Source organism: Podarcis filfolensis (assembly GCF_964270895.1).
Source record: "Podarcis filfolensis genome assembly, chromosome: 14".
NCBI classification, from domain to species: Eukaryota; Metazoa; Chordata; class Lepidosauria; order Squamata; family Lacertidae; genus Podarcis; species Podarcis filfolensis.
In genome coordinates, this window is record NC_139616.1 from 24,760,039 (window position 1) to 24,787,143 (window position 27,105).

Sequence of the window (27,105 nt, forward strand, 5' to 3'; positions counted from 1 at the left end):
CTATTCCCCTGCAGTTCAGTTGGCCACAAACTGAGACATGACTGTGGCAGGCCCTGCCCTGTGGAACTCTATGCCAAATACAATTTCAGCAAGAGTCATGCCTACTTTCTTTCAAGCTGCATTGTTCAGAGAGGCCTTTGGCACTTTTTATTATTAAAAAAAACCCCATCAACCTGTTTTTACTGCTATGTTATCCAGGTCTTTCCTGCTGTCACTGTGGTATTGTGTTTTTGTTTTATTGTTGCATACCAAAAGTGCAGTTTACAAATGACTGAATAAATAAAAAGAAACACACACACACAGCCTGACATAAACACACAGAACGCAGCACGGAGTGCCGCGTGACATGCATGGCACAGAAGAGCTGAGAAAGGAAAGAAAAAGCATGCACAGTGAACAGAATGGACAGAACCACTTCCACCACCACCACCCCAGCCCAGCCAACACACGCTTGCAAAGAACAAGAAAAGACAGACCATCACCACCACTAGAGATTGCGTTTTGGACCCACTCACTGTTGGCGGTGTGGTTCCTGCTACTCCCCGCTGGTGCTGCCGTGTGCTCGGGTGCCCCTTCAGAGGTGGCCCTTCCTGACATTGAATGGGAAAACGAAAAGGAAGGATGCAGAGAAAAGAAGGTGGGGAAGGCGAGGTGGAAGGGAGGGCGAGAGCAAAAGATGGCAAGAGAAAGGAAAGGGAGCATCTTTAACTGAACACTAACAGCATAACAAGAACACACAGTTAAGAATACAGAAGGGCCTGAGATCCCAAAACAGAACAAACTGAAACTAAACTACATTTGATTGTTAAGAAATAACTTCCCTTTTTCCCCATCGTTGGAACAAGACACAGAATATTTCTGGACATCAGTCTTATGCTAGTCCAGTCAAAGTTTTCACATAATCCAGTATTTTTCTTTTAAAAAAATAAACAAATTGCCATCTTCCTTTGCAGCTGCAGCTTGTATTCAAGAATCATTGAATTGCAGAGTTGGAAATGACCCCAAGGGTCATCTAGTTCAGTCCCCTGCAATGCAGGGTGACAGACAAAGGCACCAAGTTCAAAAACAGCACTGAATTGAAGCTATGGTTGCAGATGCCCCAATTCTTCCTTGGCACTGAAGGCTTGAATTTCCCCAGCCCTGACATTACATGCTGGACATGGTTCAACATGGCAGGCCAAATCCAGAGGCTTGGTTGGGCCTAATTGACACAGGTTCCCACAGTGCTGAGGTAATGGCACAGAAATTTAGCAAGCCACAAAGTGAGCTGGAAGTATCAGAGGAAAGGCAACCTCTTGAAACGTGCATTTTTATATTTATTTCAGCTCCACACAGCTAATTCTTGGCATGATTGGGGGAAGCAGTAAGCCTATTGCTGTTGCTCCTGCTTGCACGGAAACACAATGAGCTTCTGTGATGTCACAGAATGTCCATGAGTATCATAACTCCCGGGGGAGGGAGGCTTAAGTGTAGCTGACAGACAACAGAGCTTCAACACTTCAGATAGGAAAGTTTCCCTAAATGTAAGCATGTTGGTGAAGAAGTTACTAAGTCTACCTGTAATCTTCACATATGCTTCTGTGATGTGGCTCTGGAAGGGCAGAATGTGCAACAACCTCAGCAACAAGCATTCTCTAATGAGCTAAGGTGGCTATTGCAGGGCTGCCAACCAGCAGCTCTACAGACTTTTACATTGATTGTTATGAATCATTAAATCTGGGTTGGGGAACTATGCCCTGCTTTGGGGGCACTGTTCTGTATGCCACCAGAGCCATATCTCTCTTTGCAGAGGACCCTGCTATTGCCACAGACCTCATCATTTTGGCACCATATAACACCAGCAGTTGGAACATCTTTCTGTCACCTGAGCAACGGGCTGCAGTGCCGCTTCAGACAGGCACTATATAAATCCATATTTTATTGTAAATATCTCCATACAGTGCTGCCTTGATCTCGATATGGAGGCAGTAATCCAGGCTTAGCTCCGTTAACACCGCAGAGCCCCATTTACACACAACCTGCACAGACCGCCGAGGGCAGATGCTCTTTCAAGTCCTCCTCGGTGCTTTCAAAGCGGCCTTTTTAAAATGCAAGGGCACCCCTCGACTCGCAGGGAACAGTGACATTCCAATGCCCTATATTACAAGCCGTGTCTGCGGGCCAAGCAAAGCTGGCTTTTCCGTCTTCCTTGACTAGCAGTGATTAAACTTTGGGGCCAATGCATTATTTGTTATGCCCTTTGGATTTCCAATTCCTGCCTTGCAATTCAGTTCATAAATAGTTACACCAAGACAGGCCATTTAAAAACACAAAGTCCAAAGAAGCCTCAATTAACATCTTTCCACACGTTTGGAATTGTGGGGGGCTTTGTGCCTTTTTTTTTTTTAATGCACACGAATTTGAGAGCCCCAGTGATTTATTTAAATATATATCTTAATCATCTTCCACGTTCGCATAGCCAGTTAAGCTGCTTGGCCTCCTATACCTAAGATCAAGCAATGCAATTTCCATAGCAACAATGGTAGCACTCGAAAGATGTAGGGAGCTGTGTTGATCCATTGGCGGGGGGGGACAAACGTCACAGTTAGGTAATTCTAATTCCTTTAGGACACCTGCAATACTGCAGAATAGTGAGCTATGGTTCCAGTCAGAAGGATGGATGTGGAGAGAGAACAAGGCACAATGGAGTCACTGCAAAGTCTGGAGACTGTAAAGTCTTGAGATGGGATGCAGGTGATGTTAGGCAAACCTAACTGCATTAGTTTTTCCTAGGTGCAAAATGGTTTCAGGATGCAGAGGCTGCTAGGGCAAAAGAAAGAGTTACACACACACTCACCCTGCCCATTTAGAAAAAAAGAGCAATAACTTGGGTATTTTCTCCCTCCCATTCCCTGTTTTGCTTATCAAAGGAACCTGAAGAACCATTCTGGGAAACTCAGTAAGCTGGCTCCCTGCATTTTTGTTTGTTCCAGGACTCCTCCTCAGATCTGTAGATCTTTGCACATTTAACAAGTTCCCAGGATTCTTTGGGTAAGCCAGGGGTCAGCAAACTTTTTCAGCAGGGAGCCGGTCCACTGTCCCTCAGACCTGGTGGGGGGGCTGGTCTATTTTTTTTGGGGGGGGATGAACAAATTCCTATGCCCCACAAATAACTCATGTAAAACACGCTGATTCCCAGACCGTCTGCGGGCCGGATTGAGAAGGCGATTGGGCCAGATCCAGGCCTTAGTTTGCCTACCCATGGGGTAAGCCATGGCTGTTCACATAGTATAAGGGCGTATGGTTTGGTGCGGATGTGACCTAGGACTGCAGCCAGGGAGGGGGATGTTCTGCCTTAACAATCTTGAACTAACCAATTCGGATTAGGTTGTACTCAGAAAAGGTAGCTTGTAATGCCAGAAACACTGCAGGTTGCTGATGGTGGAGGGACAGGTTTAGCAGGGAGAAAGGGAGGGAGAGAGAGAGAGAGACAGATGCACATCACTTCAGTCAACCTCTAGACAAATTAAGGCCAGAACATTTTTAGAACTTAAAAGCTTCCTTAGGCAGGAAAAGACAAGATGGGGGAAATATTGCTGACAGGAACATAGACAGTCACTTGACGGGTGCCCATCATTCTTCTTCTTCTTCTTCTTTATTTTATTTTTAAAAAAACCTCTCTTATTCTTCAAAAGTTAAGAAGGGCAGTGAAGAGAAAATGATGCAACCAAAACCACAATAAATACTGAACTTGGGGCAAAATGAGACAGCAGTTGGTTCTATTGTTAGGCACCCATCTGCCTTGGAACCCTCTCTCATTACTGGAGGCCTCTCCTCCTGCCGCAGGCAAAAACATAGGCAGCAAGGCTTTCAGAGAAAGACTCCAGTGACCCCCATGGCACAGGTCAGGTGTCAGAAAGAGACAGCCATCCTACTGATTTATATTTCAAGCATTAAGACAAATCTACAAAAAAAAGCCCCTGCAATGACTTAGAGCACAAATGTCCAATGGTTTATATTTTGCAATGTACTGTCTGGACGGATTTCTTTTTGGCACCTGTTGGATACTCATACAATCAGTTGCTTCTATTTCATTATTCTGATTGTTTCAATCTCAGCTTGCCCTCACCTGAAGGCCCAAAATGGGTAACCCTTTTTTATTATTATTTAAACAGATGCTTACAAACCTTCATTGTTGTTTTTTTATCCAACAGGGCATTAAGTTAAAGTCACTTAGTTTTATATTTGTCCCACTGGTTTTTGCACCGGTGGAACGTTATTACACAAGAGAATGTATAAAAGCAAGTTACTGGTAACTTTGCAGTCTATTGTACAACCATATGTTGCACAATGAGTTTCCACTAGCAGAACTATTGTGTTGTGCAACTGGTGTTGTGGCCTCTGTTGTGTCATATTAAAGCTCACCTATCTGCTCTCACGGGACGTGGGTAGAGCTGTGGGTTAAACCACAGAGCCTAGGACTTGCCGATCAGAAGGTTGGCAGTTCAAATCCCCGCGACGGGGTGAGCTCCCGTTTCTCAGTCCCTGCTCCTGCCAACCTAGCAGTTCGAAAGCACGTCAAAGTGCAAGTAGATAAATAGGTATCGCTTCGGCGGGAAGGTAAATGGCGTTTCCGTGCGCTGTTCTGGTTCACCAGAAGCGGCTTAGTCATGCTGGTCGCATGACCCGGAAGCTGTATGCCAGCTCCCTCGGCCAATAAAGCGAGATGAGTGCTGCAACCCCAGAGTCGGTCACGATTGGACCTAATGGTCAGGGGTCCCTTTACCTTTACCTTTATCTGCTCTCACACTAGAGGACAGATAATGTTGGATACAGCCCTAAGGGGGGCGGGGAGGAATCTTACAGAAATATTTAAGAAGAAAAACAACAATGTTAAACAGAAACCCCAAATACTAAGCCAAAGCAATCCTTATTAAGCATGATGCAGAAAATAGGCTGCTAATGGGTTATTCACTGAATCAAATTAATCTAATAAATATCTATACTGCTTTTTCAACACAAGTCTTCTGAATGTAGTTTATAATCACATTTTGCGTGGGGTGGTGGATGGGTTTTTTTTCTTCTTCTGAGAAAAGCAAGCTAAAATGTTTTGGAATGAATGAATGGAACCTAGTCCAACCTCCCCATCAGCTGTAGGTTTGCTGGTGATATGGACAATGAGCACCAACATAACAAAAATGGGCTGTGGATAAATGCCAGTTTCATGGTTTTGTTTTGCAATATAAGAACCACACAGGGAGGTGAAGACTGGGGCAAAATGAGACACCTAAGCCAAAATTCTTGCAACTCCCCCCCCCAAAAAACCCAGTTTCATAAAGAAGTCTTCCCCAACCTGGTGCCCTCTGGGAATTTTGGATTTCCCTAATTCCATCAGCTCTAGAGAGCCAGTTTCCTCATTTTTCCAGTCTTAAATTCAGTTTTCCATATTTCCATATCAGTTCATTAAGAAAAACCTCATGAAAATTAACCAGCATTTTAGTGGAAATTTCTCTTACTGCACACTTTTTTCTTTGCCATTCTACCCAATCCATGAATTTTTGCAAAGCATTTATTCTCTAATTTTTATATTCTCCATAGTATAACACATTTTCATATGTCATTTTCCACCAATACACACCTTTATATGCACATTTTACCTTAGTATATGCATTTTAGTACTTGTTACTTGGCTGGGAAATGGCATTGCAAAATTCAGAGAAATGCACATTTTGAAGGATTGCTGTGTTGTGATTCATGTACTGTTTTGGAAAGTGTGAATTAGGTAGATTTGCCTTTAATCACAAACAATATTAAATATCTTCCCCATCCCTTTTTGAGACTGATAGGAACGGAACAACATAACATTTGGAGAGTATCAGGTTTGGGTAAGGTTTTCATAGAAGATATATATGCAGTGAACTGCCATGAAATCTTCAGATGAAAGTGGTATAAACACACACACACACACACACACACACACACACGGAAAGGCGCTGGAAAGGCTTCTGCGTGTGGCTAAAATCCCCCACGAGAGATCATTGTGTCTGGTTTTTCATTCAATCTATGGAGAGATGGAAATGACAAACTGCCTGCAATCTTTTCCAAGATCTAATGCCCAGAAAAGGACAATAGAGGTGCCAGTGTGACAAAGCCACCTCAAAGGGAATAATTTCAGGCCAGCCAGCAGTATATAGAAGGATCCCCATTCACAGAAGACCAGCTGCATCTATGGTGCCTTCAGCTGTGTGCATATACAGGCCCTGTTGAAATACAAATTAATAGCAAGCTGGGCGCAAGAATATCTGCCAGGGAGCTTATGCTGCAGAACGTATTGAGATGCTTCAAAGAACCTTTACTAAAACGAACAGTTTGGGTTAATTCATAATGGTTAACTTCCTAGGTTTCGCCACAGTATTTCCCTACCCTATTTGTATTCAAAACTAGAAGTATCTCATAAGTCTTTATTCTGGGGCGGAAATGATAGAGGTTGGCAGTAAAAAGATGGAGACAGCAAAATAATAATATATATTAAATGCCTGACTAGCCAGGATGCACCACATGTCATCCTTTGAAGAAGATGGTCCAGGCTATGTTTATGCAATACAATATTCTTCTTCATCATCATCCTCTGCATCCAGCCACTCTAAATTCTGTAGGCAAATGAAGCAAGTTTGCATCATTTCCTTAATGGAGCTTTTGTTGCATGAGTGTAAGGCAAGGCAGCCAAATGTGGGTGGACTTCAGCTCCCAACAATTCCAACCAGAAAGGCCAATAGTCAAAGCTGATGGGAGTTGTGCCCTCAAAAAGCTGCTGGTTGACCATGCGGCTATCCCCGGTATCAGGGTTAATTCACCCTCCCGTTTTAACAAAGGAGCTGCATAGAAGAGGAAGATCATCGTGAGTTATTTGACATTGGGCCCAGCCTAGTGAATCATCCAATGTGTCTTAAACTGTGTGGAGATTATTATACCTTTTAACACAAGAAGCAAGACTGGGAAAGGTACTGAGGAAGGTAGAGGCAGGTGAGGAAATCATGTAGCCATACAAGCAGGTCACAGAAGCTCCTCACCCTTCAGGATACTTTTGAAAGATGCAACCCTGTACATCTACAGTACAATGGAACACCCATGTCCATTGGTAGTATATCTGATAAGAGCAAGCAACAAGGGGAAGCCATAACTTTCGCACTATGCTTGTAAGCGTCCCAGACGCACCTAGCTGGCTACTGAGGGGAAATGGAGGGTAAAGCCAATGTGGTCAGGATGCTGCACTAGGACTTGTGTTCAAAATCCCACTGAGCCACAATGCTCATTGGATCAGCCATTATCTCTCAGCTTCATCTACCTCACAGAGCTGTTGTGAGATTAAAAGGCAGCAGAGAACATAAGAAATAAAAATACATTTTTAAAACACCTAAACAAATAACTGAAGTAAAAAACACAGCTTTAAACAAATACAATTGCCAAGTCAGATTCTTCTTCCACCTCTGGAATATAAAAGCCATGGACAACCTTTCCAAACTCTGTGTCCTTCAGATGTTTGGGACACAAGTGCATCAGATGGACCTTTGATCAAATCATGAAGGATTCTTCTTACAAAGACTTGACCTCCACATCCATAAGGCAAGTGGAGGAGACAGTGATTCTCAGGAATTTAAGTACAGTGCCAGATCCCTCACATTATTTGGCACAGAACTGCATGTAAAGATCTGGGAGCTCCTTTAGCCCCAAAGCTTCTCATTCCTTGCAACATCTCAGCAGCCAAATGGCCTCAAGCCAGGAAGACCTTGGGTGGAATTCCAGCCGTAACCCAATGGACCAAACAAGGCACTTTTTCAAAACAGCAGCTTCTGTACACTGTGGTAGATAGATGATAGCTAGATGATAGATATAGATATCCTTTAAAAAAAAACCTTAAAACAAAAGCCTAATAACACAGCAAGATGTTTATTACATGATATAGCTTTTTAAAAGCTACCTGCTGTTTCTCTGAAATTGTCTTGCCGTTGAGCCAATTTCTCACAGCACATTTGCAATTATTCCTCATAGATCTCTTTTTAGCAGCAACGATAAGCATCTTTTTATGCTCCTAAAGGAGGGGAATGACATCAGCTTTTTGCACCTCTGGTCTATAGGATAGCATGTTCCATTTCATTACTCTTGCCTTGAATGGAAGCAAAGTGATAAGACACTCACTTAGATGACAGTTTAGATGCAAAATGGGGGGGGTGTGCACCTGCAAGTGGCAAATGTGATACATGAGGCAGGATCAAAGCCCACTGTTCAGAGGGCTCCGATCACTGCCTAATAAAGACAAATGAAATTCCAGTGGCAAAGAGAGACTGTCCTCAGGATCAAAAAAAGCCCGTTGAGCAGCTGCAGAATATGTGCATTCAACTGCTGGTTCAGATTCTGCTTCTCCACCTTTGAAATACCAAATCTAGGCTGGGGTAGTCAATGTAATGGCTTCCAGTTGATGTTGGAATACAACTTGCAACAGCCAATGTTCAGGAGATGATGCCGGGAGCTGAAGTTCCAACAACATCCAAAGGGCCCATCATTGGCTACCCAAGTCTGGACAGATATCCAAGATAGGTGTAGTAGGAGGGGGAGTCTAATCTGTATTGGTTACAATTCCACTTGTGATTTTACTCTAGGTCAGGAGTAGCCAATGTAATGCCCTCCAGATGTTGTTCAACTCCAACCCTCATCAGCCTCAGCCAGCATAGTTCAACAACCTCCAGAAGGCAAAATATTCACCCGCTCAGTCTGGACAGACTTCCAGGACAGAAGAAGGAAGGTGGTGGAATCTAATTCCATTTGTGATTTTTAGCAGGACTTCACTTGCAGCAAAGGTAACTGGATTTCAGAACTCTTGTTATTAAGCTAATGAATTGCTTTTCTAATTTTATCTTCAAAGCTAGTTCTTTAAACCTCAACCTGAGACAACACCAGACACACCTGAAGCAGGAAACAAGGTGCTGCCCCTTTAAAAGTCCTTCTAACAACAGCTGGGCTTAAGCAGTTACCTGGCCTGCTTCCGCTAGAGAAGTCAGAGGATTCCAAAGGAAAGAGAAACAAGACCAGAAACTGCTTGTGCTTGCTTACTCATCCTATATTCAGAATGGAAATCAATTTAGTGAAAGCTATTCATGGTTGTCGCTGCTTTCAGTCCGCAAACGATGTGTGACTGATTATGTCCCTCCCCTATTTGCATACTGTTTTCTTTGCACTGAAATGAATGGGGTGGAATAATGTTATGGCACATTAATTTACGTAACTAATTCTTTAAATTACATACATTATGTAATTTTGCCACAGCAGACAGCAAGACGAATAATGCCATTTTTGGCAGAAGATGAACTGTAGTGGAACAGGAACAATGCTGCATTTGATGAAAACAGGGCAGAATGGGGGGGAAATGCCGTCATACATCCCTAGCATCCCTAGAAGGACTCCAGCTGAGTGTCACTTTCCTTCCCATGAGTGCAATGTCTGTGATTCCTGGAACTTGCCACAGTTTATAAAGACCCTGCTAAATTGACACCTCCCAAACCAATATGCAAACTGAAACACAGATGTCATTCGGAATTTGCATTTCTCCAAATTTTGCAATGCAGTTGCCCAGTCAAAGAATAATAATAGCTATTATTATTATTATTATTATTATTATTATTATTATTATTATTATTATTATTTTCCTTCATCAGAATATCACAGGGCAGATATATAACATAGCAAAAAATAAAACCAATAACTCCACCACCACAGTCATTATTATTATTAATTATTGAATTGCAAAAATGTATATATTAATTAAAAGCGCACCCAAAATGCACCTAAGTGAACATAAAATACAAAAATGCAGTCTGTTGGGGGGGAAAGTATTTGCAAAAGCACACATATAAGACAAAACTGAGTCAACGAATATGTATATTAGGAGAAATGAGTAGAAATGTGGGATGTAAAAAAAATGGAACTTAAGAATGAAAAAAAGAGAAACTGAGAAACCAACACTGACAGATGCATCCATTGCTAGTAGCTGCTACCATTTCTATGCCATTACTGATCAGTTACTTCAAGACCATTATGGGATCTCTGGGTGGTGTCCTTTGGCCTCCCAATGGCTAGCAGAGGCAGACAACAATGGTGCAAAGCAAGCCACTTAGTACTTCACTTTGCATCATTCATATAAACTGACTTTTCTTGCTGCAGAGTTTGCTCCAAGTTCTGCCTCTAGAATCAGGCTACCACACATGTGCCATAACTAACTCATTAATAGCAACACCAAATAGCATCACATGCCATGCAGTGTCACCATTGCTACCCGAATTTGCCAAAGAGAATTCAAGAGCCTGAGAACAACAACTGCCGCGCGTTGATCGAAAACACCCACTCAAACAATTCCTCTCTTAATCTCAGCTCCTCAAAGCTCTTGCTTCTAATTTCAGGACCTGCTTCCAAAGCAGGGCTTTTGACTAGGTGACTTCCATCTGCAGATGCCTCTATTAGTTGATCAAAAGATTATTCTTGACCCCATTTGATGCCTCCGGAGCCATAAATGTCCAATGTCTTCTAATTAGAGCCACAGCTCGTCCCAAGCTGGTTCCATTTCCCAGGGAGAGCTAAACAGCTCTGAGAAAGAGCAGTGAGTGATACTTGCCGGTTTCTGATAGCTTGAGAGAGAAATAAGGAAGCACTGGGAAGAGTCATGACCCTACTGGAGGCTGCTAAAGGATGCTGATGAGATTTTTGTTAAGCATTTATTATCTCCTTGCTGCAAGCATCAATAAAAGCCTGGATTTAAACATCCCACGTGAATAACTGGTTCTAGATGGAATAGCTCTAACCTCTCCCTTTACAATGTCTTAAGGAACAGCCAATGCTCAACAAGTACATCAAATTAATATGCAAAGCATTTCTCTATTTGCCAATCTGATTTTTCCAAACACATATTTCATTTCTTGGGCACGAGAAATGATTGAAGACTTGCATATGGCACACCACAAAGTTATTTGCATTGCTTTGAAAATCAGTGGCCATTTGTTTCTCTCCCACCCCCACCCCCCCGCTCTTTTCTCTCCCCCGGATACTCAATGTTCCAAAGCTAAGTACATCAAGAACAACTTAAGATATTTTGTTTTCAACTAGACTACTAGGGAGGTTGTGTCAAATGCAACAGAGGAGCATATTCACTATATGTGCAATGAACACTTGACTGTCTTATAAGTTTACATAATTGTATGGCTGGAAGGAAGCCCTGAAAGTAGCTGAATTAAACCCAAGCACTAGGTTTCATGGCTTCCAAGGACTTCTGAAATGTTAGTCCGACACTTAAGAGTACAGCTGTGTGTGATTGGAGGACGAGTCACAAACCTCCTCTTCCTCCTCCTCAACAGCTGGAGATCCTCCAAGCATCATTTGCCTTCTGGAGCAAAACAGAGAAAACAGATGCTCCCTATTTAAATACTGTATCAGAAAATAGGTGGGGGAAGCAAAACGAAACATTACAGACCAAACATTACATTACTTCCCTATACATGAATATTATTTATTTGTTTTATAAACTTAAGATACCACTTTTCATTTATAAATCTCAAAGCTGTTCACAATCCATACATAAGACAAATCAATATATAACACAACAGTTAAAACATCCAGCTAGTCATACAATTTCAAGAACTATGGCATCCAGAATTTGATGTCAAGAGTCAGGAAATGCCCAACATGCCCAACAGCTGAAGGGGGAGGGAGTCCACAAATGCTTCAAGGGGGCACATATGAAATTGGTGTGTGGGAGACAGCAGGAGACTTTGAGAATGGACAGAGCAAAGTGAAAACAGCCTTTTGAGATTATCTAGTCCAGCAACTTGTTTGGTCAGCCAGATGCTTCTATGGAAGCCCAAAAGCATGTAAAACAACAGCCCTCTCTTCACTTATGATCCCCAGCAACTGGCATTCAGAGGCATAGTTCCTCCAAGATGAAAGGAAGAACATCACCATCATGGTTGTTGAACATTAATCCTTTTCTAATGCCGCCCGTCAGTGCCCTTCACTACCTCTTATGGAAACAAATTCCACAGTTTAATTATGTGTTGTGACAAAGCACCTCTTTTTGCCAGTCTCGTATCTCCAAACATTCAATTTCATTGGATGACACCTCTGGGTTCCGTCTGTTTTTCTCATGTACCATGCATGATTTCACAAACCTCAACCCTGTCCCCTCTCTCTTGTTCTTTTCCCAACCCAAATATGCCCCCAATGTTGTACCCTTTTCTCATGGGGGAGGAAAAAGCTCTCTCTAGCCACTTGTTCATTCTGTTTGCACTTTATTACACGTTTTCAAGTGCTACAATGTCCTTTTTGAGATGCAGTATTCCAAGTGTATTAGTACCGGAGATTTGTATAAAGCTGGAGTGAGGAACCTCATGGCTGAGAGATGGATATGGCTGAATGGATGTATCCATAAACTGTGACAATGCCTCTTGATGGCCAGGGTGCAGAGATGTGTATTGTATGTGTAGAAACCACTGACTTCTGCATGGTTGGAATGCAGCCTACTGTACAAAGTTAAGAGTCACACCTATTGCTCCACCCACTTTTCCATCTGGCCCCGCCCAACATTGGCATGTGGCCCAAGACAGGACATAGCCCTTGGGCTGCAAAGAAAGCTTCTCATCCCTTGTTTAAACACATTACAAAGCTAGTGGTTTTATTTTTGATCCCTTTCCCAATTATCTGTAGCCTGGAATTTCCCTTTTTCACTAGCTGCCGTGTGATGGGTAAACATTTCTGTTGCATTATCCACCTCAAACCCAAAATCTCTTTCCTAAGCAATCACTACTGGGACAGAGAGCTAATAAAACAACAGGACAATGGAGGAACTAAGGGAAGTAACCCATGACTAGGACACGCTTCTTAGGGATTTCCAAGTGCTCTACAGGAGCATGACAACCACTTGCTGACTGAAGTGTGGTTACAGAAGAAGAAGAGGAGGAGTTTGGATTTGATATCCTAAGGAGTCTCAAAGCGGCTAACATTCTCCTTTCCCTTCCTCCCCCACAACAAACACTCTGTGAGGTGAATGGGGCTGAGAGACTTCAGAGAAGTGTGACTAGCCCAAGGTCACCCAGCAGCTGCATGTGGGGGAGTGGGGAAGCGAACCCGGTTCACCAGATTACGTGTCCCCCGCTCTTAACCACTACACCACACTGGCTCACAAAGACTCTCATCGTTTGAAGTTGTGCGGCAAGCAGCCAACCATTCCCACACTTAGTATCAGTTCAGGCGGCATTCCATCCAACCCCACAAACTTGGGGCAGATGAATCTCCTAACACCACCCCCACAATCAGACGCTGTTGAGTCAGACTAAATTGGGAATTGGCTGCTGATACCCAGAGGCAGAATTTGGCCTATTTCTTGTCTGGAAAGACAAAAATTAGCATAAAGAGAGAGCTTGTTTTATTCTTTGGGGTGTTTTCATGCCTCATCTAAATCCTGTAACACAGAGAACTCTCAGGGTAATGCAGGAGGTTCCCCAGGTACACAATTGCATAAATCATTTTTAAGAACCACAGTAGCATTTGTAAATAGTGTCACACGAAGAATATTGCTGATGGGCTGGGACAGTATTACTTTGGGCACACTGAGACTCGGGCAGAAGGAGCACACATTTCCTCCATCACAGTTCATGAAGCAAATTAATAAAAATGTTGGTTGAGAATGTTTCAAGCTGTTTTAAGGCTCATTCAGACGTCAGGGCAAGGGTTGCAAGCATTTTGAAATCCCATGCCCAAAAACTCAGCATATAGGGCCTGGAATGGAAATGTGCAATGCCTCTGTCCTCAGAGGGGAGACTCTGTGTGCAACCACTCAGTGTTAATCAAAAAACAAAGTGAGGAGTGGATATACTATCTTCCCCCTGACCCTGGGGGAGCATTATTCCTCCCATCAGGAGGCAGAGGGAATCAAACACTGTTCCAGATTAAAATCCTGCCCATCAGGCTATGGGCATGATAACCCTTTCCCTTGTTGCCTCCTAGAAACTGGAGGCAATACACACACACAAGGTATTATGTGACCATCATGACTAGTGTCATGACCAATGGTAGCTTTATCCTCCATGAATTTGCCTAATTCCCGTTTTAAAGCAGTCCAGTTGGTGGCCATCACTACATCTTGTGAGTTTCTGAGAAGCAATGGGATGGCTACTATGGGAAATGAATGCTGCTCTATATGAGGGAACCTCTGGCCCATGAGCCAAACGTAGCCCTTCGGGACTTTCCATCTGGCCCTCAGAACTCTTTGCAGGCTACACCCCTCCTGGGGTGGAGTGCATCATTGAACTCTGACAATGCCTCTTACTTGCATGGAAAGAGGGGGGGTGTTTGTGTGTTTGTAGAAACTAGTCTACAGTATTAAGGTAAAATGTACATGCATGTGGCCCCTGGAAGATTCCCCAGAAGAGAATGTGGCCCTCGGGCTGAAAAAGATTTCCCATCCCTGCTCTAGATAGACCTTCCATCGTTGACTCTTATCATGCTTTTAAGAGTGGCCTTGGTGTATGATTTGCTAAAACAGAATCTCTGCTCTTGCTAATGGGAATGGAGTTAAGATAGCACAGCAGTCTGGAAAGCATCTGGCTGTAATAAGCCTGAACATTAAGCTAACAGATCATAAAACGTCATTACCAGCATCCGGTTTTGGGAGAAAATGAAGTTTATTTGGGCTGTTTCATTTAAAATATTCTCACTTAGATGGGGCTTTGCTCCTGCTCTCCAGAATGGCTCTGAATTTAGGAAACAGCAATACAAAGACAGAAAGAGGCACGTAAATAGTAATCAAAATATTCAGTTTCCCACAAGTCCTTCAAAGTTTGTCCTCTGTGCCAACAGGAATTGCTGCCAAGTACACACACACACACACTGCCATAGTGGGGCCTGAGTCCTAAGGACCACACAAATGGTTTATGCTGCAAGGAAGAACTTGCATCCTGTGGTGCAATGGCATCAATGTAATGATGGGTGCTGCTGTACACAGAAAACAGGATGGGGGAGAGGAGGAAGGGGAGGGGAGGATCCCATTAGTCTGCACCAAAAGTAGTTCCTTAGATTCTAATGTGAGACTTTTGGGAAGCAGGAGGGCAACTCAAAGCAGCAGAGGGCAAATAACTGCCAGAAGTAGTTGGGTCTGCTTAGAAGCCCAGGAGCCAAACCCTCATAAGAAGAGCTCTGCTGGATCAGACCAATGGCCCATCTAGTACAGCACCCTGTTCTCACAGTGGTGAACCACATGCCTGTGGGAAACCCATAAAGCAGGACTTGAGCACAAGAGCACTCTCCCCTCTGTAGTTTCCAGAAATTGGTACTCAGAAGCATTGCTGCCTTCAATTGTGGAGACAGAGCATAGCCATCATGGCTAGCAGTCACTCCTCAAGGAGCTCCACCATAATTAAACCAAGTGAATTGTGGAAATTGGGGGGAAGGGACCGTGTATGGACCCCTCCAGATGTTTTGGACTACAACTCCCCCTGTCTGGAGCTGTAGGCAGTTGTAGTCCAGAGGGCAGCAGGTGGGAAATGGCTGTCACCCTACACGTCAAGTGGGAGTCTAGGTTGAGGTGGGCAACTGTATTGCAAGCCCCTTGGAAATGTATCAGCAGAGGCAGTGGCCTTTAATGAGTATCTCAGGGTGAGGTTTCCTTTTTTGTTTTCTTTTAAAGCACTCTTTTGCAACATTCCAATACCGCTTTTTACGACCTAGTTAATGATCACACTTACTGAAACTAATTTAATGTGTAATAAACCTTCTTTACTACCATCTTCTTTTTTTCAGGGAGAAGGCAAGAAAGAGAGGGAGGATAAGGAAGGGCAATTAAGATGAGAAACATATGGTTGCCTCTTCTTAACAAAAAGTGTGTGAACGACCTTGCAAATTTGGGCCTTTGTGAAAGTCTAATTGAGACATCAGCCCTGAGTGCTCACTGGAAGGACAGATCGTGAAGCTGAGGCTCCAATACTTTGGCCACCTCATGAGAAGAGAAGACTCCCTGGAAAAGACCCTGATGTTGGGAAAGATGGAGGGCACAAGGAGAAGGGGACGACAGAGGACGAGATGGTTGGACAGTGTTCTCGAAGCTACCAGCATGAGTTTGACCAAACTGCGGGAGGCAGTGGAAGACAGGAGTGCCTGGCGTGCTCTGGTCCATGGGGTCATGAAGAGTCGGACACGACTAAACGACTAAACAACAACAACAATTGAGACATCACACAGCTCTTCTTTACACTGAACACTTGTGCAAGGAATGTAGGCTCTTCTGTGTCTCTCATTATTCTGAGTGTCTTGAGCCATTAATGCGTCCTGAACCTCTTGCCTAGAGTAAATAAGGGAGAAGCAGAATGTGAGAAATAGTACGGCGCAAGGCTGGCCCTACCATTAGCCAGAGCTAAGGCAGCCGCCTCAGGTGGCAGATGCTGCAGGGCAGGCAGCAATGGGGAAGTGTCTGAGCATATGTCACACGGCCTGCCCTAATCTAGCCAAAACAAAAAATTTTTTTTCCTTCCAGTAGCACCTTAAAGACCAACTAAGTTAGTTCTTGGTATGAGCTTTCGTGTGCATGCACACGAAAGCTCATACCAAGAACTAACTTAGTTGGTCTTTAAGGTGCTACTGGAAGGAAAAAATTTTTTTTGTTTTGACTATGGCAGACCAACACGGCTACCTATCTGTAACCTAATCTAGCCAGAGTCTCTCGGGTTTAATGGAGGATACTACCCCCTTTATAGCGCTGAAGTAAGGTGGTGATTGGTTGGCTTCTGCACATGGAATAAGGTGAGAGGGAATATCTTATCCTTTGCCTCAGGCAGCAATATGTCTTGGGCTGGTCCTGGTATGATGTAATGGTTAGAGTGTTAGACTTGGACCCTGAAGACCATAGTTCATATCCCCACCCAGCCATGAAGCTCACTGAGTGACCTTGGACCATTTATTGTCTCTTACTCTAACTTACCTCACAGGGTTGTTGTGAAGATAAAATGGGGAGAGGAAAGCAATGTATGCTACCTTGAACTCCTTAGAGGAAAGGTGGGGCTATAAATCAACCAATCAAATGAATAAATACATAAATGTTAAGATCACTAATTGAGACATGAAACCGTTGGTTTCCAGTTGTGCTCGGGGAAAAAGAGAGCAGGAGCAGAGGAACCCCATACTCTCCTCCTTTTGCCCCCTCTAGATCTGATATTGAAGGAGATGGAGCTGAACTTACTTTCACCTTGCTTAGAAACTGACAAAGCAGTTTCTAGATCATTTCTAGATCCTGTCTTCCTGCACCAGGTGGTGGTGGGCAGGAGCTGATGGTGGTAGTTATGAGCAGATAAACCTTGCTAAGGATTCCACAGGATGAAGCTTTGTGCTCCAACAACAGTTTCAGGGGTGCAAGAGATGGATGAATTGGCAATTTTAGTTTCTCTCATTTTTCCAATTATTTCTATATCAGTTTGCACTTTTAAAAAATGCTTACAAAAATTCAGCAGCATTTTCAGAAAAGAGCAAATTTTGAAGAACAGTTGCAGTTCAGTTTGTGTATTGTTTTTGGAACTGCAGATTATGTAAATCTGCATTAAAGTTCAAAGTGAACCAAATTTCTCCCACATCCCTAGTTGGAGGGATACTTCTCAGCACTTGTTAAGTGTACGTTTTTTCCAATATATAATTTGCAAGCAATGTTCCTTAATACAAGGTGTTTTGTGTTGTTTTCACTGATATGCACATTTTACGCACACTTTTCTCCAGCAAACACATTTTGCTGTCCACTTTTGGTTGGGGAACTGCACAGCAAAGTTCAGAGACATGTACACTTCAAAGCACAGTTGCATTTTGCTTATTGATTTGGGGAAGGTGCGAATTAGGTAGGTAATTGTATTTCTCCCCCACCCCATCCCTAGCAGGGGAGAAATTAAACTTCTTGCACTCCAGATTGCTTCAGAGAACCTTGCAACGAGCTTTATGACAATGTTAACGCATAATGAGGAGGGTGTCTCTTGGGCCACAGGCTGCCATTGAAACTCTGCCAATCACTTCTTCCCCAATCACAAATCAATGACGAGGAACAGCAGAAGGTCGCATCCTTTATTATTAATGAAAAATAACCCTCAAGAGCTGCTGTTGCTGATTCAAGGTCTGCCAGACCTCTCAGGCAACCCCAAGCAGAGTGTGATGAATCAGCATAATAAAAGTGTGCCAGAACTTGCCAGCTCTTCTTGCACGTGCAACAGAAGCAAGATGGATTATCCATTGGACTAAATTGACTTTGGACTATCTGGCAGTTGAGTCGCAAGCAGTGCAGGCAGCGAGAGAACGGACAGGCAAAGGGAGGCAGTGGGAGAAGGGAGAACATTATCACAGCTAAAGGTGACGGCACCTGGGTGGCTTCCGAATCCCTTGGCACTCATCGCAGCTCAGCAGGTTATTCACTTCAAGTTCACGAGCTCTTCTTAGAAGCGGTGGTGAGTAATTACTACAAAAGGATCTGCACATCTCTTTCCATCTTTTCATATCCACAAGACAGAATCAATAGGGGAAAGACCAAGAGAGAGATTCTACAGAGTGCAAAGTTTTCAGGACAAAAATCAATTAAAAAGGAAGAAGTGCAAAAATAAAAGACGGAGGCAGCTGGAGGAGGGATAAACTGTATCTGCCGAAGCAGAATACTGGGGGAGAGGGGGTTCCTTTCCACGCATTGCCAACGCAAAAATGCTGCTCTCAGTAAGATGCTGCCTTAGGATGGTCAAGTGCCCAACTTTACAAACTCCTTTGTTTGAAGGCATCTGCTATTTGTAGGTTTGTATGATCCAAGTCTGCTTAAAAAAAAACCCAAAAACTTACCCAGGCACATACAGGTCACCTGATCATAGTCTTCCCCTCTACAGTGAGATGTGCTTAGGCTCTATTTCAATTATAGTAATTATTTCCAAATTTGCATCGATGCCTATGAATTAACACATGCAAACTGAATGCAAATCAGTGTTCTCTTTCATTAGGGCTGGTCCTACCATTAGACAGAACAAGGTGGCTGACTCAGGCAACAGATCTGGAGTGTCGTGAAAGGGCAGCAAATAGCAAAATTTATTAGTATTGCATTTTTACTGCTTGAGGGGAAGAACTTCTGGGATTTTCTGCCTCAGGTGCCTAAATAAATAGACCAGCTCTGGATATTAAATACTTTGGGATAACTTGCTGTGTTCAGGCAGTAAAATATATTGGGCCGGCCCTGTCATTTGCCCTCTTACTTTGGTGATACAAATTGCCTCATTAGAGGTAATGTAAATGGCCACGTGGTGCTGTCCTATGCAGCTACTGTGGGGGAAAGCCCTGACCTTCCACATTTACATCACGGGGACTAAGCCCCCTTTAGACTTCACTCTTATGCAGGTTGCCTACTCTGGAACACACATGCACAAATAGGAAACTGCTTTCTATCCATTCAGATCATTGGTCCATCTAGCTCAGTATGAACCCCACCCAGTGACTGGCAAAAGCTACTCAGGGTTTCACACAGGGGAAGTACTTTAACCTATAACAAATTACTCCATTAATTAGATCCACATTTCATTTTTCCTTAATTCATCTAACCCTTCTTCAGTTAAGCTTATTTTCTCTTTAATAAGACCAAACCATTGTACAGTACATATCATTGGAACTGATCTACAAGATTCCTAGCTATTTATAAAAAAATAAATAAAATAAAAATAAAAATGCCAGCCTGACAAAAACTTGTCTCATGCTTCTTGGACCTTTCATGGTTTGGAGTTTGTGAGAAATCTTGCTTTGTTCATGAGGTGACCATCCAAAGCCGAGCTCAGAAAGCCAAAAGGGACCAAGCATTCTGAATATCCCGCATGCATATTTATTGAAAAGGAGATGAGAACTTTTGAATTCAGACCCACATCTTCAAAACTGTTTTGACTTTTAACATCAGTTTTCTTTCCAGAGGGTATCTTCGTGAACAAATCAATCTCCACAATTCCTGTGAGGATCCCTGGTTAAGTTTTACTTCAAAAATCAATGGGATGGGATGATGATATTTCAAAATGTGCAGTCTGCAAATGAAAACCTCTTTATCGATCGCTTATAACATCTTAAGTTTCCTTGGAATGCGTAAATACAAGCATGCTCAGTGATCCAGATGCAGAGAGTGGGGTGGGGTGGGGGAATGTGATTAACTTGCATGAAATAAAAAACCTATTTCTGGGACTCCTTCTCCTCCTCCTTGTTGCCCAAGACTTCTCAAAATTTAGAGTGCACCTATCGGTTGATAGGTTCCATTAGACTATAATTCCCATCGTTCTTGACCAAAAAAGAAAGAAAGAAAAAGGGATGGAATAGAGGGGTTATTGTTATTATTATATTTACTTATTCCCCACCTTTCCCCCCTGACAGGGACTCAAGGCAGCTTACAGATAAAATAAGAGCAGCTTAAAACATAGCAAGAAAACAATCATTAAAAAACAATTAAAGATTATATATACACACACAATTAAAAACAAACGGATAATTACAATAAAAAACAGCACAGCACCAGGCATTTCATTAAAAGCAGTCGGTTCCCAAGAGCCTGTTGGAATAAGGAGATCTTCACCAGCTGGCGGAAGGACAACTAGGAGGGGGCTGGTTTAATTTCTCTAGGGAGGGAATTCCAAAGTCTGGCAGCAGCCACCAAGTAAGGCCCCTTCTGGCGTCTCCACCAAATGCGCCTGAGAGGGATCAAGAGAAGGATTCAATGTGGAATCTGTATCTTTCTAACTTCTCTAATAATCAGTGGAACTTCAGTTTTGCATTCTAGCTGATTTCAACCAGACTCATCCTGCTCTTCCCAACACTGAATAAGATGTCAGCAAACTCAAGCCAACGCACTCCCTCCTCTTTATTTACTCTTTCATGCAATAAGGTACTTGTCAGCCTCAACAGTGAATAAGTTGTTATTCCTTTGTCCTACAATTACAAGCTCAGGCAGTGTGACCTGCCCTGCCATGATTTTTACCCTAGCTAGCCATGTGAAATACTTTGTTCCCCAGTGTTTGCAGGAGAACAGTGAATGCAAAAGGGCGTTGAACATCTTCATTCAGACGTTCTTATGCAATGCCTAACAAGCAATGGGATTCAGCTAACAAAACCAGGCACTGATAATACATTTCTAGCCCTATAAGGTCTAAGCCTGACAATGGCTGTTTAGTTCAGCTGATCTATTGATATAACCCTAAACACTCTCCTTTTCTTTCCTGGCAGAACTACATGAGAAAATGCTGGAAGTTATGAGTGCTATAAGATTTAGCCAATTGATTAAAATTGGGCCCCAACTGAATATCTACCAGGCTGTGAGTTAAGAGCAAACTTTATTATTTATACTATCCCAGGAAGAGGGGGAGAGCACTGCTTTTATAGATTTCCATGTGAAGCTTATTTTTATGTATTAGTTAGCTTTATTGTACTTTTGGAATTTTATTGTCAGCTGCACTGATAACTTGATTGAAGGGCTGGGCACAAATAAAAGCCATGGTGGCACTTATATAAGGAAACCATCCTGTTTTATCTTCTCAATAACTGTGTGAGATACATGTCTTGATTCTTGGGAATTCGATGCCCACAGGAGAAATTGAGAGTGAAGAGCCCTGGGAAGCAGAAAAGAACAGGACCCTGGACAGTTCCAAGAGGCCTTGATGTTGTATCTGCTGGGTGCTTCAGCCAGCTGAAGCCTTATGCAGGCTCATCAGATCTAGAGTGTGCTAGGCTGGCTGGTTAAAGAGCCCTCATCTTGCTTTGTAGGCTTTGATGCCTGAAAGGCTTGGGAAACAGATGCTGCAGGAACTCAACCTCTTGAATCAGAGGATAGTGGCAGAGGTGTGTCCTTTGGCCAGAAGGGGCCTGAAGCCTTATTTTAATGATTCCCATTCCAAGGAAGTGACCTGAACCTTGACTACCTCGGTATCCTCTGCTGCACACTGCAAAATCGCTGGGTCATAGATTATGACAATAGGTTAAGCCAAGAGACTAGCCCATGGTCACCCAAGTGAGGTCCATGGCTAAGCAGGGATTTGAATCCAGACCTCCAAGACCAAACACAAGAGGCAATCCAATTCACCGCCCCACACTGCTTCCCCCTATAGTCTGGTAGGTTGCTGTGCATAGGAATTAAACTACTAAAATACAAACTTTCCTTCCAATAATTGATTACTTACTAAATCAAAATCGCTCTTTCTCTCTCTCTTTCCACATTTTGGTAACATGCAAGTGCATCTAAATGCATTTAATCAGTAAAAAGAAAGAAACGGATAATCAGATAATACTGATTCATTGAGCACCCTAGATGTTACTAGGAGAATCATAGTTGCAGGGTCCCAAAAGGTGACACTGTCTGACCTGTGCTGCCCAAAGGTGGCAGGAGCACACTAGACACCACCCATGTATTTCAATGCACACAGTCCAGACCAAAAAGATGTGCTAGAAACAGACAGCAGCAATTGGCAGAAGAGCACTAGAGGCCTTGTGAAAGTAAGCTAAGTTGCCCTCTGCCATGGAAGCCATGCAATAAAATACTTAATTTGTTACTGGATCAATGTTCTGGCACAGTAGTGAATTCTGGAATAAAGCCTTCAATAATAATAATAACCCAGTCAAGAGCCCAATTACTACGTCCAGGAGTGGGAGCCAGGACAGACACCATTAGTCTCACTCCATAGAAAGCCAGTGTGTTCTGACTGTAGCACAACCTCTGGTGGACTATTGGTGCTGTACAGCAAGAAGTTTTTCACTTATACAAGAGTTTACAAAACAGCACGAATGCATTTTCACCTTTCACTCACAGCTCTTTGGACCCAAGCCACTGTGTCCAACTGGCTTTATTGTCAAGCAAGCGTGCATAGGATTGTGCTGGGAACATTCCACTCTGATCTTGATTCAAAAAGGTAAACATTTTCAGTCACATTTGCATTTTTTATAGATGCTCTAAGAAATCCGTCAGATGCAAAATGCCAGCGGTGTGCAAGACTGTGCAAAAGGGAACCAGGTACCAGGTGTCCAGATTTTGATAACAATAGCTACAAGAATAATGAGACAATTATGTTTTGGCAGGCAGTTAAGGGTTTTTTTTAAAAAAATTCAGTTTTGACATTTATATGAGTGGCATTAATGAAAAAGCTTGGTGCAAGATTATCTCTTTATCATATGACTAAAACAATTAGAGACATTCCATTGATGGATGCTGCGGCCCTCTCCGTGGCACAATAATTATCTTTTAATGAGCCCACATTAATGTAAATTGGATTCATCAGGAAATAAATTTTGCAACGAATGGGAGATGCTCTCTCCAGGTAACCTTTCATGAAAGCAGCGTAAACCCAGAGCCTGATGCGTTGGTGGGCTTGGAGAGTTTAGCCCCAGACAGGGGACAAGGAATCAGTTCAGGCAAGATCACATGCTTGCTTAGACTCTGCACAGCCCTTTTATGGGGCTGAAAAATTATGTCAAATTAGTTTGTTGCTTCACCTTTGATTAAACATGGATTTATGGTTCATTTATCATGCAAATCTGATCCAGCGCCCCTCCTCCTTTCCTATTAGCAAGGTTTCACCCTCCTCAGGGGTTCAGTTGTTCAAAAGTACACACTAATTATTGCTGCTGGAACCACCAAAATGAGATTCTAAACAGACAACACGTTCCCGCTGTACTGTCAACTAATTCACATCTCACTTGAGTTTGTTGGGTCCCCTGTGACTTCCTGGGTGTCTCTATCACACAAGACGGACAGCTTGGCCATAGTAACCCATGCACTAATAACCTCAAGACTGGAGGACTGCAATGTGCTCTGTGTGGAGCAACCAGGCTGTTTTACAGCTATTATGGATTAGAATGTGATCACTGGTGTGACATAAAGAGAGCATATAACACTTTGCTGCCAATTTGCTTCCAGTGCAGGTTTAGAGTTTTGCAGTACGCATTTACAACCCTCAACAACTTGGGATCCGTCTATCTGAAAGAGCACCTGCTCCCCTGTAGACCCAGCTGCTCACTGAGATCTGCAGACAAGGGCCTCTTTGTGGTATCATCACCAGCAAGTGGTGTTCCATCTTTTATTCACCCACAAGTGATCTTTAACATTACTGGCAAACTGTACTAGCTTTCAGCTGCATACTTACAAAGTACTTGTTCACACAGTATCAGTGATGCTGCTTATACACACAAGCACCAGATTGGATCATATATGCATTACTGTTTTGTTCTGATTTATTGGGTTTATTTTGTTTTATAATTTTATATTATATTCCGCTATAGTCCCCCCCCCCCAAATGGACCGGAGTATAAATAATTTAGAATATATATATATATATATATATATATATATATATATATATATATAATGACCTCTGGTTCCAAGACACAAACATGGGTTCTACCAAGCTACGATCATCAAACTGTGAAGGCTTTAGGTTTTAAACCTGGAAAAATAGATTTTGTAGGATTTCAAAACCCACAAAAAACTGTGGGAGAAAACGACAGCGGCTGCATCATACATAACACTAAGCAATGGTTTGCTTGAACCATGGTTTGTTCAACAATTCATGATTTTTTTTTTGTTTATTTGTTATAATGTATCTTGGGAAATGTATAAAATTACATATAGTAAATGGAATACAAAAAATCAGCACAAAATAAATTTTAGTACCGTATTGCCTTTGTCATGCTGTCGAACACTTTTCCAACAGAGATTCAACAGGCATCCTTGCTTTTGGCTTTAAGGCATCTTTTGAAAGCTTATTTTTATGCCAACAGGCCTATGCAGTTATTTACAGTTTTTTCTTGAGTAACCAGTAATTTCATGATTGTTCTGTACTGCTTTTAAATGTTTATTTATATGTTGCTATACACCACCCTGATGTTTCGTGAGAGGGGGTGTTATGAAAATATTTGTTATGAATGAACGAATGAATAAATAAATAAATAAATAAATAAATAAATAAATAAATATGGTCTGTTGCCTAAAGTGGATTTCAATGTTGTTTCAGATTTTTTTCCATGCAGGTACACCAAGGTCAGACAACCCGAGCCTGAATGCAGTCTGGAGGACAAGAGCTAATGACTTGGAGAGAGCAGCCATGCCTTTTTGTGTGTGAAAATAAACAACCAGGGAGCCAATGGCAAAGGAAATTCCCCCTCTGGCCACATCCTTTCCCGAAAATGGGTTTCAGTTCAGTGGCCACCTAATGGCAGCCAACCTTAGTTTTCATGCTGGGAGGCAACAGGCGAAACTAAACTCCTACCGACTCCCATTGCCTTCTGCTGCATGCCTGCATAAGGGCCATCAGGGCAGAGGGAAGAACGAGGAGGACGCATTTAACCACAGAGCCTAGGGCTTACCGATTGGAAGGTCGGTGGTTTGAATCCCCGTGATGGGGTGAGCTCCCATTGCTCGGTCCCTGCACTTGCCCAACTCGCAGTTCGAAAGCAGGTCAGAGTGCAAGTAGATAAATAGGTACCACTCCAGCAGGAAGGTAAACGGCATTTCCGTGCACTGCTCTGGTTTGCCAGAAGTGGCTTAGTCATGCTGGCCACATGACCTGGAAGCTGTACGCCGGCTCCCTCGGCCAATAAAGCGAGATGAGCGCCACAACCCCAGAGTCATCTGCGACTGGACCTGTCAGGGGTCCCATTACCTTTACTTTCAGGCAGTTTAGAAGTGGAAGCCACAGCACTTCTAGACTTCCACACACATCCTTCCCCAGTAGTCAGAGACTGTAGCTGGGCTGGTGATGGCTGCCTGCGCAGCAATTACATCCTGGGTCCCACAAAGTGTGAGCATACCTATGCATCCCCTTGGTTGAAGCAAGAAGATGGAGAAGTCATAGGGGACTGGCTGCTCCCAAACTACTCTGCCCATTCTTCCTTGCTACCAATTATACCTGGAATCCTCCCACAAGAGTACGGGCCCCTTCCTAGTATCCTTTCCTTCCCTAAAAAGGCAAGCCAACATTGTAGACCTGGCTTCCTCAACCTCAGCCCTCCAGATGTTTTGAGACTACAATTCCCATCATCCCAGACCACTGGTCCTGCTAGCTAGGGATCATGGGAGTTGTAAGCCAAAAACATCTGGAGGGCTGAGTTTGAGGAAGCCTGTTGTAGACCAACAGGAAACAATGCAATCATTGCAACCCACAACCAATTAAATAAAAAGTCTCCCTACCATTCAGGAACCCCATGTGGACAACACTGTGTTCTTTCAAACCAGAAAAGCAATCCAAGCATTATGGCGTTTCCCAATCCCTTCTCTAGTATCTCTGCATCCTGATATCCCCAAGGGGAGAACGTAAACCCCTAAAGCAGAGCCATAGGTCAGGGGTGTCCCTAAAGGTGCTCATTAATTGCTGCAAGGGGAGCCCCAGTCACTGGAGGATTTTAAAGATAAGCTGCATAGGCACTTAAGTGCCAGAGATTGCTTCACAGCTAATCAGTCTTGCCTCCATGTGAAGAGGTGGAGGTGGGAGAGCAGAGGTGACACAAACTCCCAGGAGTTCTGGGCTAATGACTGCAAAGATGCCACCAGGGACAAATTAAGCCTTCAGTGGAAGATAATCTAATACACACTCACCACATCCTAATTTTTGCTTTCTAAAGGAAGTAGTAAAGAAACTCACAGAGGGGCATAAAGAGAGAGTGGGGAAAACCTCAAGATCTGTGGAAGGGTTATGGGCAGATTTTAATGAATTGCTGATCCAGTGGGAGCTCATTCAATCACCTGGTAGGATGGCAATGGATGAAGGAAAACACAAGGGATATATTGGATCCCCCATCACTCTGTTTAGGCTTAGCACAGGTGGGTGTCTGATATGCTAGCCAGCTGAGGCATTGCCTCACAAGATACGACAGTTCCTACTGCCTCACCTTAGCAGGTCTGGCCTGATTAGCTGTCTGGGTGGGAGACTGTGAAGCAGCAGCAGATGAGTGGTATATCTAAATTGAATTAGACCACTAAACGGCAACAGTTAAGATACGCATTGGTGTGAAATCAACCAGCACCATCAGAATTACACAGTGAGGATTGGGAAATTCCAGAAAGAGCACCTATGCTCAACCATG

The 27,105-nt window shown here is 43.1% G+C and overlaps 2 protein-coding genes and 1 long non-coding RNA gene across 9 annotated transcripts in view; 1 reads left to right on the forward strand and 2 right to left on the reverse strand.

The window, feature by feature from the left end:
• Positions 1–27,105, forward strand: part of LOC310749660 (tigger transposable element-derived protein 1-like) — a 462,962-nt gene that overhangs the window by 234,954 nt on the left and 200,903 nt on the right. The window lies entirely within an intron of this gene.
• The window catches only part of MEGF11 (multiple EGF like domains 11), a 331,350-nt gene that overhangs the window by 160,529 nt on the left and 143,716 nt on the right, over positions 1–27,105 (reverse strand). For 6 of the 7 annotated variants that reach the window (XM_083586295.1, XM_083586293.1, XM_083586292.1 and 3 more), the window contains exon 7: positions 516–590. The exons of the other annotated variant lie outside the window; for it this stretch is intronic. In XM_083586295.1, the coding sequence (XP_083442421.1) occupies positions 516–590 (75 nt within the window). The remainder of the gene's footprint in view (positions 1–515; positions 591–27,105) is intronic. 7 annotated transcript variants of the gene reach the window in all.
• The window catches only part of LOC310749843, a 313,237-nt gene that overhangs the window by 160,529 nt on the left and 125,603 nt on the right, over positions 1–27,105 (reverse strand). The gene's annotated exons all lie outside the window — the stretch shown is intronic.